The sequence below is a fragment of the Boleophthalmus pectinirostris genome, unplaced genomic scaffold, assembly GCF_026225935.1.
Source record: "Boleophthalmus pectinirostris isolate CB_2022bp ecotype Guang Dong unplaced genomic scaffold, ASM2622593v1 HiC_scaffold_15, whole genome shotgun sequence".
Classification (NCBI taxonomy): Eukaryota; Metazoa; Chordata; class Actinopteri; order Gobiiformes; family Gobiidae; genus Boleophthalmus; species Boleophthalmus pectinirostris.
In genome coordinates, this window is record NW_026571070.1 from 23112870 (window position 1) to 23126237 (window position 13368).

A 13368-nucleotide genomic window follows, 5' to 3' on the forward strand; every position below is an offset into this window, starting at 1 on the left:
AACCTATAAGCACTCGACAGATATTTCCAGACTTAATTGCAAGTTGGATTAATTATGTCCTACAGTCTTGACAAGTGGAGAGGCTACAGAGGGGGAGTCTCAAACGGGGGTCTGCTGAAAGTCTCATCCATCATAAAGCTGCGGGGAACGTGTCTCACGACCTATGATCGCTGCGGAATGAGCCTAATTAAAACGTGCTCCGCGCAGCAGCCACTCTCTCCCACACTCCGCCAGAGGACTCGGCTGCAGTCACACGCGCCACGGTCACCCCAAACCCCGCTGTTTATCGCGTGATTCCCCTTCCCGCGGCAGCAGCGTGGTTCATTCCAACGCTGTCTTTTTATCCGTTTTCTCAGCGATGCGAGCGGCTGGAGGTTTTGTCTGTATTTACGCCAAAAGCACATGAGCTACGCCGGCTTTTACAGAGCGCGAATCCGGTAAGGAGAGCGGAGGAAAGCGGGGATCTTTGAGCTGTTTACGGGTAAGTTGGGAGACGTTTGGTGAGTGTGACAAAGTGGAGATGTGTTTGCGATTCGTGTAACAAGTGCACGGTCGCTATTCAAAAGCAAGGAATTTAACAAGAAGCATTAACGTGAATAAAAAGTGGTCAAAACGTGTTCTACAACCGGGTAAAAGTATGCGTATGTACAGGTTGTTATTGTCATCATATTTGGATAATTTTGCATCCACTTGTTTGACTTTACGCATTGAACAACTCAATACATGTAAAGTGTACGGGGTAACAGCATGGGGCGTGAAAACAGCGCGCGTAACGAGAGGGAACAACTTGAACGGCACGAGTGTGTGGTGAAGAATATAGCGCTGCTTTCAAGAGCTCGGCTGGTATTCCGGTGATAGCGACGGCTCAGCGGGCTGTCTCTACAAGGAGCCTGACGCGTGCGAGGCTTTTGTTGGAGAATAAGAAGCCCGTGTCAAGTCTATTTTTTGTCTTTTTGCGCGTAGTACCGTGACCTGACGCGGCTGCCCCTGTGGGAGGAGCGCGGGCAGATGTTGAGTAAATGTCTTTTATGGTGTTCTCAGAGCCCACTTTCCTCGTAGCGCAGAAGACGGTACGCTGGTGACGCCAAAAGAAGACCTGTTGTTTTTCTTTTCCCTCTCTCTGAAGTGCAGCGGTTTTTTAAATCCAGCGACTACAATGGATACACTGTTTACCTGCGAAGTCTCAAGGCGTGTGAACACATAAGCTTCTTTCTTTGAACTGCCAGTGTAAGTCACCACTACGATAATCCGTAAAGGAAAGTCTAGGTTTTACAATGTGAAGTTGTGTTATATTTGAGGTTCATGTGGAATGATGGGGTTTTACTGTTTTTACTGTTTGGATAGAAAGACAGAGAGAAATGTTGATTTAGACTTTAGTGCAATCTTTATCAGGGATTGACACCAAAAGACTGAAATAGCCTATGTCATTTTCAAAGTTGACAACCATTAAAGAAATAAAAATGCTGTTTAACGTTGTAGGTGCAGTAAATCAATTGAAAGAAATATGTATGTTTAGTTTGGAAATGCAGAAATACTTCAAAACGCAACTAGGACTCGACTGGTTTAAAAGGTTTTAAGTATTAATTTCCTGAACATACATGCATTTAATCATTGTCATCGAACACTAACCAGCCTTAACACCATGGTAAATTTACGTCAGTGGAAGAAGAGGCTGGTGGAACTGGTCAAAGCACAATCTGTTTCACTATTGTCTCTGTACAGTCGTCCATGTTAAAAGAAGATGACTAAATATGACAGTGGTTTTAAGTCTGTTTCTTTATGCAAGTCTATCCACTGTCCCCCCCAAAAAAGTTCCTGTTGGGATTAAGTCAAAGTGAAGTGAACTGTAAACCATAATTTATCAACTAATTAATGAAGATGAGTTTATCTCACTTCAAACTGATCTACAGATATAATCATCCCTTTTTGCACTAATGGAATGGACTGAGTCATTTAGAAAAGATTAGACTTTTCCATCTAAACATGACACTGGCGTTAATTGCAGAAACAAATAACATCATCAGTCATTTCGTTTAAAAGACGCTGAGTCACAAATGTCTGCAGACAACTCTTCTGCATCAGTAGTCCAAGGATCCAGATGAGAAGTGAAACACTATCATGTCCGAAAACCTTTTCCTGTAGTTTTCCACTCAACTTAAATCCTCACAACTCTGGGGCAAATAAGGCCAAGGAAACAACTGTCAAGACTAGAACTATCATGATTTTCTAATTTCTAAGTTTCTATTGCTACAAAAAAATATCACAGTAAATTATAAAATTAAAATTACTTTAAAGCAATGACCCCAAAGCAGGATAAGGAACACATACATAGATTATTTGAACAACTACAGCTCAACTGCTATCATAATACTAAATTAATAAGAAGAAGAGAAGAAGAATTAATAAGAAGAAAAAAAAATGAAAAAATATAATTCTTCATATCATATAGTAAACATTAAAGGGGCATTGTGTAACTTTTCTGGTGGAGGATCCATCAAATGCTTTTTTCCAAGGAGATGTATTGCTTTTCTAGAATGTTTCACAGTGTGGTAACTTTTCTATCTTCATTGAGACCAAACCAGGCCAAGTTACAGGTCAGATCTATGGAGAGGCAACCCCAATTACAGTTAGAATGTCTGTTTTTCTTGGTATTTTTGAGCTATAAAACCACCTGTAACTGAATAAATGCAAGGTAGAGCTGTGGGACATTCAAACAGGTGATGGACACCCACTCAAAAAATGGCATTGTGCACCTTTAAACTGGTGGTTATTAGGCAAGACATAAAACTGACAAATCTGACAGCTTTGCTCTCAACAGCCTGAATGTAAAAAAACAAAACGATTTGAGTAATTTGACTGTCACGCAGAAGGCCTATCTGGATCTATCTGTAATATATGCACATCTGCTTACGGGGACTCCTTTTGTCTCCCAGCAGTGACAGTGACGGGCACCTGGACGACGTGTTTGATGGCCAATTCCTCTCACAACGGTTGTCCAATTTCATGGCTGTTAATAAGACCGGCGAGAAGAGAGGGGCCAACCGCACGGCCGCTTGAACTCTTTGATTAGAGAGGACCATTTGTGATGCTAAGAGGTGTCGTCATGTAGCGTAAATGCACTCATATGCTCATTGTTGCTGGGACTGCCAACCCGCTGCACTGTTCTGAAAGACTAGAATACAGCACATTTCCTTCTACGTGTTCTATTGTGCTGGGGTCAGTGTACCTGTTTCCTTTGGTTTCTTCAATATAAAAAGTGCACAATAGCAGCACTGTGGATGGGCAATGCTCCTCACAATAGCCCAAACAGCACTGAAGGATGAGTCAAAATTTTGTTAAAGGTAACTTTTCTGGTTGAGGGTCCGTCAAATCCTTTTCTCCATGAAGATGTTATTGCTTTGTCTGTAATATTTGACATTTCTAACTTCATGAAGATTAAACCAGACCAAACTAGGGGGTCAGATCTGTGGAAAGGCAACCCCGCTCACAGCCAGAATGTGTGTTTTTCAAGGTATTTTTGAGCTATAAAACCACCTCTAATTTGATAAATGTAAGGTAGGACTGGTTAGTGTCATAATGCGGAACATTTCAGGCAGAGCAATGGCATATCCATAGAAACAAGCAGGTGATGGAGCCCCAACCAAAAAGTTACATAGTGGACCTTTAAGAATGAGTTTACAACTTTCAGAGACAAGAGTGGTAAAGCTAAAAAAAACATGCATGCTAACAGCGCACTTACTGGTTCTCGGACGATAAAACGCTTTAATTAGATGCAGACAGCAGCACACATCGATCCACTTTTTAACACCAAGAGCTGCTTTTACAATTTATCTGTTCTGGGACAAGACAATTTTTGCTCAAACACATCAAAAATCTCCCTTGAGAAACGCAGCTACCCTCTGCATTTTATACATTCTTCAATATTTATAGAACAATCAATCAAAAACCAAAGTACAAAGTAAATTATGGGAAGGGCATCTGACATAACTGAGAAATTGGTTTAAGTTTAGCTGTAGCATTCTTTGAGGGAGAAGCTGAAAAGAAAGATTTGGCCCATTGTAGATCGTCATGTATTTTGGACACATTTATTAATTAGTAATGACATGTTGACGTCTAGCCAAAATTAGTAATCATTTGTCAGAACTTAGTGCTGAATATTTTAGCTGCAGCCGAAAGCATCAGACTAAACAGGCACAGGAATATAATGATATCGATTAAGTCTTCTAATTTAAATGAAAATCAATTAGGTCCAATTATTTAACAGAAATACATGCATTAGCTCCATTCATTAAGGGCACTCAGACAGAGCCAAAAGAAACCTGTGCTAGTCACTGCATCAGCCATGTAAAATGAATGATACAATTGCATATTCAAGGTGACAGAAAAGTGCTTTAAGCCAACACAATAGATCAGTAAATGAACCATGTATTTGGAACAAAATAGAGGAGTTTGGCTTGCATTAAGAATAAAACCTTATTATAAGATAAATACACAAATCCCCTAGAAGTTTTTTAATTAGGCAAATTGTAATATATTTTCCAACCCTGCACTCTAAGCACTCATAAATGTCCCCTTTTATTATACTGTGTTCTCTCAAATGTTATAAAACCTGACATTATTTATTTATTCTTATGATTAAGTCAGTGCATCTTTCATGTTTACATGCTGCCAAGATCAATGCAGACCCTGAAACAGCAGACTGTGTAGTGCCTGTTGATTTGAGATCCTTTTTCTCTGCTCATCTCAACAGTATCTCTGCAGCCACAGCTATTCATGGGTAAAGCAGACATGCAAAGGCTTTCTTTGATGCATTTGAAATGGATACAGAGAATTCACAGAAAATCTGAACTATTGCTTGTTTAAGGGTTTAAGCATCTGTAAGCATTTGAGGCATGCAAACAAATGTGACAGTCTGACATTTTAATATAATAGATAGAGCACACAATGGCGATGCTCTAATCTGTGTTGGGGGTCAAGCTTCAATGCATTTGAATGGGCATGAGCGAGGAGCTGTGCAATCTCTCCCAATACCACGATGTTTCACTGTAGATGAAACTGCCCTTGATGTATGCAGGTCACGTGACAGCAGCTCCAACTCAAGGACCTTTACTATTGTACAAATCACCAAGGTAGCTGTCAGCAACATGCCATATGCATGTCTAGTAGCATTGACACCAGTGCTGATTCTGCTGAATGGAGGGAAAAGTGATGATTTATCGGCGAATAAGAGGAGATTTAACCTCTGTTCCTCTGTTCCACAGGATGGCTCATAGACTGACACACAGAGCCTGCTCCCGTTCTGTGGCTGCAGGGCAGTGAGCTGCACCATGACACACTCCAACAGCAGCCTCTTGACAGGAAACTCCAGTGGAGCTTTCGATGGATATGACTCTGGAGGCAACATCTACAGACCGTTCTCTGTCTTCAGCGTGCTCACGCTCACGCTACTGGCCATGCTGGCCGTGGCCACCTTCGTGTGGAACCTGCTGGTGCTGGTAACCATCCTGAGGGTGAGGACCTTCCATAGAGTGCCTCATAACCTGGTGGCCTCCATGGCCATCTCAGATGTGATGGTGGCCGCTCTGGTCATGCCTCTGAGCCTGGTGCATGAGCTGAACGGGAGGCTGTGGAAACTGGGCCGGGTGCTGTGTCAGGTGTGGATCTCCTTTGACGTGCTGTGCTGCACGGCCAGCATCTGGAATGTGACTGCAATAGCACTGGACCGATACTGGTCTATCACCAGGCACCTGCAGTACACACTCAAGACACGCAAGAAGATCTCCAACATCATGATTGCGCTGACGTGGGTGCTGTCATCCATTATCTCTCTCTCACCACTGTTTGGCTGGGGCGAGACCTACTCAGAAGGGATGAAGTGCCAGGTGAGCCAGGAGCCCTCCTACACCATCTTCTCCACCTTCTCCGCCTTCTACCTGCCCCTGTGTGTGGTGCTCTTTGTGTACTGGAAGATCTACAAGGCAGCCAAGTTCAGGATCGGCTCCCGCAAGACCAACAGCATCACACCCATGGCTGAGGTAATGTTCCACTTTACGAATTCAAGCCATTAAACACATAATGTAGGAAAACACACTCATATAGCCTACACTTTATCAAAGGAAATCATATGAAATGAAGAGAGCAAAGTTACATCACAAACAACTGATAAGCTGTGGATCTTTCATGACTAACAGTCTTGTTTGCACAAGCATGCGTACAGGCCTAGGCAGCCATCCCTGTCAAATAGGTTAATTGCTAGCGACTTCCAAAAGTGCCGATATTTGCCAATTGAAATGCCACAGATAATGCTCCAGTGTTTTGCTTCAGCTCTGACATTTGTTAAGAGTAAAACTCTTGGCAGAAGTGAAGTCATTTATGAAGTTTGAGTTTGACCTTCTTTATGTTGTCCTTCTCAAAATAACACTTAAAATGTGATTTAGAGCCAGACATTGGTGATTAATTTTTACTAAGCGTATAAGTGTTTTCCCCCGTGTTGCAGGGTGTCACTGAGTGTCAACATTTCCTTTAGTGCGAATCAGTTCGTCAAGTCTGTCATAAGATATGTCTTCAGCTCATCTTCCCTATGAAGATCATGTGGAGCAATAACACTAACTATAATGGACTGTTTTGCCTACTAAAAATTCTAGGTGCTGCATCCTCTCCTCAAAGCTGATTAAATTAATCTTTAACTCAACTAAACAAATATCTGCTAGATTAAACATTTATTACTTCTATTATATAACTTCTCCTTCTTATTATTGAACAAAGACCATGGCTATACTGAAATGAATGCTGCTTGTGATGTTTTTCAGCCTACCCTATCTTGATCTGCAGTGTTTTAAATTTCAATTGCAATGCAGTTAATATGTTTTCAAGGCAATGGCATTTAGACCAAGCATAAGTAGTTTATCAGTATGCAGACAGTTATTGGAGCAATCCTGCTCATCACCATATGCTTAGTAATGAGTTTAGATAAAAAGGAAGAGGGCTAAAAATACCCACATCTGTAATGGGCAACACACAGCACCTCCCTGGCTTCGGTGCACCCTTCATCAGCACACACAAAGGTCTAACTCCATCCCACAAACATTAGCACAACATTTAATCAGGCAAATTACCCCCATGGAAATTGAGTTCTACTTTTCACTCCCGGGAAATGTAGTCCTCAAAACACCTTCCCGAATGAGGTAAGACATTATTACATTTACATTTCACTCTCTGCATTTGGGCCGCATCTGTTTGCATATTTTCAACCTTAGAACCAGCTCCCAGTAGGATCTGAGTCTTATGAATCCTTTATAAGTTTTGACACAGATGTGGGCTGTTGTTTTCTCAGTATTTTGGGAGTAAGAAAAAGGCTGGAAAAGTTAACAGCTACCTTTTACCTTTTATTTTGTTTTGTTTACATCAAAATCATTGTAGTGAATGCGTATGGAGTTTAAAGACACAATGGAGCAGTTCCTGTATTACCACCACATGACATCACAAGTGTTTTCAGTTTGAGAGCAAAACACAGCCTAAATATGAAGAGTTTGTGTGTCAACATGCGTGAATGAAACAAAACACAGCTCCGAGTATGTTTTTGATGAGGAAACAACATTATAACATAGATCAGAAAAGAGCTTAATAGAAGCCCTTTCATTTTTGTGAGATATTTTAAATTCAAGATGACATTTACAGTCACATTTTAGTATTTAGATTCAAACCATTCAACCAAAGTAATGATTTATTCAAAATGTTGATACCATACATACCATTCTCTTTGTTATTATAATATATGGTGATGTGTGAGCTACTGTGTCTAAGTCATTTCCCTTGTGGATCGCTAAAGTTTGTCTAAGTCTGTGTCGAATACAGATATTGTCTAAACTAAAGGGAAAGATGGATGCCTCTCTATCTGGCTTACATGTGTTTGGTGTAATTTCACCCCGTGTTGTAAAGATAAGCTCTCAATTATGAAATGTGACAAATTGGATCAAAGTGTTTCAGTGAAGATGAATCCTGATCTCAGAAGGAGTTAGACAAGACTCGGAGCTGAAATAGACTCCTCTCTATGTCAAGTCTGATTTCACAGCCAATCACTCCAACCTCCACGGCAGTTAGGCATATTCTGCTTTATTAGATATCTTATGATTGTCTCATAGTTCTGACGTAGTTTATTTTCATCAATTACTGGAGCAGATCGAAGAGAGGCAAATACACGGCTCTGCTAAGTGCTTAAAGAGGGAGACGCTGGCAGAGGCTCCACCATCACAGATAATAATCCTGTGGCACTTATGAATTTGCAACACCTACTCAAACGTCAAACATGCACATACAAAATGTACACCAGAGCAGAGGAGCTGTGCCAATGAGACTGTTGCAAACCAGTGGTGTCTATATGTGTCTAAGCATTGTAAGCTTTGTAAGGTGAGACATGAAAAAACAGAGTAGACAGATGAACATAAACAAGATATGAGAAAATTAGATATTATGCAAAGTTGACGTTTATGAGTTTTAAATCATATTATAATGGTGTCTCCTATCATTAGCTTACTCGTTTGCTTGCTGTAATGATCTATGATAGTTTCACACAGTTAATACTTGAATAAATAAAATAAAATGTCTTCTGTAAAGGTCCTTTATCATGCAAATTTGACCCTTGTGAGCTTTGAGCCATGTTAGAATGGTTTTACCTCATTATAAACTTACCTAGAGTTGTGCTTTGTTTCACTCACATATGTTTGAGTAACCCTTTATTAGCTCAAAATACTCTGTTCCACCTTGTAATGTCATGTAGTGGCAATTCCAGGTCTAAAATCATCCAGATGATTCTAGATGAAAATGTATGGAGTTTAAAAACATACTGAGGCTCTTACTGTATTAATGTTTTCAGTTTGAGAGAAGAATTCAGCCTGTGAATGAAACAAAACACAACTCCGGTATGTTTTTGAAGAAGAAACAAGATTAGAACATAGCGTAATATGGGCCCTTTAACTAACACTATAAACACTAATTAAAACTATTCATGTGATGGGCATAATTGTGAATGTAAGGCTATAATTTCTTAGGAGACATATTGAAATTGTCTCTTTACAAAGGGGTCCGTAAGTAGCTATCACTCAAGACAGATAAGTAGTTAGCTATCCTTTGTTTACAACCTTGGTTTACCCTTGTTCGATCTATGGCTCTATTCATCTGTCTCTATTGTATTGTAAAAATCTATTTATTATCATTGGCTGTCGATTTATGACACAAATTTCTCCCTTTGTTGACAATCTGATAAATGTTGTTTTGAGCCATTTTTTTATATGCACCTGTTAATCATTTCCAGGCGGTTAATCTAATTTCACTTCATGCGCGACCTTCAAAATCCGTCAAGACTCTTGGCTGATAGCTCACTGTGCTCTCGTGTTTTGATGCTTACGACAATCATTTGCATTTTCAATTTCCCACAATTGTGCAATCCAAGAATATTGTCATGGTAAATAAATATGTAACCTAAATCCCCCAGGTGTCCTTTTGTTTTGTTGTTTCGTATTGTATGGGCGCTTTATGAATTATTCAAAATAGTGACAGGGCAGAAAAGTTGCTGGCTGCCGTGCATTATCAGAGCGTCTTCATACCTCTGACTCCACAGACGCGAGGACCATTCTCTGTTATTTATAATGATAGCGGAGGACATTGGTTCTCCCATAGGTGTTCATTTGGAGCGGTGAAGTGGCCCACATAGGACTCCCTGGTCTCACCTTGATATTCCCCCTGCCCTCAGCGCCTCATACACCAGGCCACTGTCATCAGGAGGAGCTGTAATGGAGCACTTGTCTCTAGTATATAGAACAGTTACATCACCTGGAGGCAAAGGTGGAAAGTAAAATACAGCAATTTTCACAGTTGAAACCTTCTCTACATTAACAAAGAGGACAGAGAAACAGCGCACATTTCTGTAGAATCAACAATCGAAGCACCACACTCTTATTTGTCTCAGGTAAACAAAGTCATTTATTTTGTTCTGAAAAATATGAGGATTTTCGAAATGTCTTCCACGTGATACAAATTAGCTGTGGCGGTTTAATCTTCCCAAGACCATTATGGATTTGAGCTGTCAGATTTATAAGTTGGATTTGAGGAGAGTAGAAAATACTAGCTGGTCAAGAATCATTTTTATTTGTTTTCATTGCTCACTAATACTTGGGAAAACATGCGCCTGCTTGTCTCCATGGAGATGTTTAAAGCCAGGCTGTATAAAGAAGTGGACTAAGGGAGTGTGACGTCACCCATAGCAATTGGCTAGCCAGGCTGGCGCCACCTAGTGCCGCCGCTCAGTTTCATTTGTCTCCAGTGACTAGCTCAGGAATTGGAATACACTAGACGGTTTCCAAGAATCCCAGAAGTGCGAGTCCGGGCAACAGCCAATCAGCGAAGAGCCATACATTCTGTGTTGGCAACGATTCCCGAGATCGAGGATTTAAAGCTGGTACAAAGAGAATGTTTGGTGAATTTTTTCAAGGGGAAAGGCATTATTGCCCTTCTTCCTACAGGATTTGGGAAAAGCTTAATATACCAGTTAGTCCTGTTAGCGGTGCATTACTTATGTCACGACCAAATAGCAGCGATTGGTTAAATAAAAAAAGTACCCGCCTACCATAAAGACAGTTTCCATGAAGTGAAACCAGCTCATGAATCAGGCTATGGGATGGCTCCAGTCAAATGAAACTCATGAGGCTAGTTATTATAGGAGCGAATAGGGAGCTGAGTTCCATATAAAACCAGGATCATGTAGAGCAGGTTCATACGAACATTTTAAGACCAAAATGCCAAGGCTCACTGCAGCAGTTACAGCCTCTTCCTATTTAGAACGTGGCAGCTCACGGGTTAGTCATGTCCATTTATATATACAGTCTATGGCCATACTATAACATCTCCATGGAAACAAGCAAGCGGTCGATCCTACACCAGAAATGTGACATAGTGCATCTTTTCTGGACATTTTGTAAAGATATTTTCAGTTTGTAGTTCCAATACCATCACTATCTGTTCTAAAAAGTTAAGTCTTAATATTCCATGGTAACAAAACAGCACACGAATAGATCTTGGGGCACAGTCTTACGCCCACTAACCCTTGAACAAAAAGGTCTCAGAATACACCCAGCCTACACCACAGAGGCCCTTCCCCACACTTCATCTGTCGCAGAATTTCACATTCATACTCTTTAGAAAAATGCACATACAACCTCGGGCATATACAGAAACATAGTATTTTTCTTTTCTTTATCTATTGTGGTATAATACGCTCAGTGCAGTTACTCCGCAGAGCATGCAGATTTATTCCCAAGTTAATATTTTTGATAGATGCGTTACACTTTCTGAGCTTAGAGTTGCATCACACTGTCATTGATTCTGCGGAGAGAAGACGATCTGACCACATTTTGTTCCCCCATGTCTGTCACATAGTGTAGATATAACGTGGTAGCATCTGAAACCCATATTTCACTAACAACTCTCTAACCACAGTCTGCCATAAGCTCCGGATCAGCACTTTCTTCTCTCCAACTGAAAATTCTGTTCCACTTTGTGATGTCATGTGGTATTACGGGAAGTGCTCCATTGCATTTTGAAACTCCTTACACTTTCACTTCAGCCATTCGGATAATTTCAGCCCCCGAATTTCCAATTTCTGCTGAACTAAAGGTAAAAGTAGCTGTTAATTTGAAAACTACCACTTCATGACATGAAGGTGGAACAGTATTTTTAGCTTTGGAGATGTAGACAGACTAATAACAATGTGTGAATGAAACAAAACACAACTCCAGGTATGTTTTTGAGGAAGTAACAATATTCGTACATGGCTCAAAGCTCACAAGAGTAAAGTTTGTGTAATATGGGACCTTTAACTGTATTCACTCATCTGCTGTTGGCCTCAGTAACCTCCAATGATCGAGACGTTCAATTGGCAGTTACCTCTTGCTTCACCTTACATATAAATGCTGACAGCTACTAAGACTTTATAGTGACCATCCTAACTTTACCTGTTACATAATGAAATCCAAACTTGAGTCTTGAGCGGAGTAATCCCAGAGATTACTGTAGATGTTTTTATTGTCTGGGAAAACAGCAGATTTCGCGGCGCAGGCTTTAAGCTCCTGAATACGTGCATATGAAATCGCAGGAATAAGCTCTAGTTTTCTTGGTGCACCTGTTGATTCTGAATTCTAATCCATCTTTTGTCAAGCAGAGATGGTTTTCTCACCCCGGTAATTGCTAGCTGTGTTTTGATGCAGATTCTGTTTGTGGGAGTATTAAATGGAAGAGAAAACAGATTTACGGAGCGCTGTCTTGTCTCTGGGTTGTGCAGGTAAAGGATGAGACCCAGCAGCCACAGATGGTGTTTACGGTACGCCACGCCACCGTGACCTTCCAGACGGATGGGGACACATGGCGCGAGCAGAAGGAGAAGAAGGCGGCCCTGATGGTGGGCATTTTGATCGGGGTCTTCGTTCTCTGCTGGATTCCCTTCTTCATTACAGAGCTCATCGTGCCGCTCTGCTCCTGTGACATACCGCCCATATGGAAAAGTATCTTCCTCTGGTTAGGGTACTCCAACTCCTTCTTTAACCCCTTAATATACACGGCCTTTAACAAGAACTACAACAACGCTCTGAGAAACTTGTTCTCACGACAGCGCTGATGGGGGTGCTACTGGGCATGCTCAGTAGAGGTGTCATCACTGCAAAAAGAAAAAAGAACAAAACAAGATGAGTTAAAATCACTCAAAATATTACTCATATTATAAGTAGTTTTGTTGAGTTGAGTTGTTATTTCAACAGATTGTTTCTTGTTTCCAGAAACCAAATTATTTTTCAAAGAGGTGACAAAATTGGCAGATTAATTTTCTTACTCAAGGTAAAAGTTTCAAGTAAAACACCACCTCCATAGAAATTCCATTGTTTTGCATTAAATGTCCCACAGTATGACATTAAACTTGCCTACCTCGATGGAGACGAACAATTGACAGTTAAAGGGACAGTCCGGATTTTTGGACATAGGGCCTCAATTCCTAGTGAGTCACTGTTGGAAACGTGTGGAAACACTTTTTTAAAATATTCCATCCAGTCCTTGTATTTGCAGAGGTCACTGGTGCTAGGCTAGTGCATGTCAATGGCCATAATTATCCTGCCACTAAAAATAATCTTACCCACTCCACAAAGCATGCCAGAGTGCCGATGTAAATGTCTGTGTTGATAGAATAATTTTAGAAGTAAAACCAACCTTACATTTGAAGGATTTATGTCTGAGCAGCAGCAGTGACTTGTATTTCTTGATAGAAAGCTTGGCAGCGACGGACTGATATCACCTAGCACCTAACTTCCAGGCAAAGTAGAATTCCGCTGC

The 13368-nt window shown here is 40.8% G+C and overlaps 1 protein-coding gene across 1 annotated transcript; it reads left to right on the forward strand.

Moving 5' to 3' along the window:
* The first annotated feature begins 5327 nt into the window (after positions 1-5327).
* htr5ab (5-hydroxytryptamine (serotonin) receptor 5A, genome duplicate b) lies at positions 5328-12664 on the forward strand. The gene is made up of 2 exons (XM_020935610.2): positions 5328-6035; positions 12332-12664. Exons 1-2 carry the CDS (start codon positions 5328-5330, stop codon positions 12662-12664), a joined length of 1041 nt encoding a protein of 346 aa, XP_020791269.1.
* The last annotated feature ends 704 nt before the right edge of the window (positions 12665-13368 follow it).

Bases quoted from the DNA above. Each gene is read 5' to 3' on its own strand.
- htr5ab (XM_020935610.2), top strand. From the start codon at position 5,328: ATGACACACTCCAACAGCAGCCTCTTGACAGGAAACTCCAGTGGAGCT. The intron at 6,036-12,331 runs GTAATGTTCCAC...TGGGTTGTGCAG, and splicing joins GCATCACACCCATGGCTGAG to GTAAAGGATGAGACCCAGCA.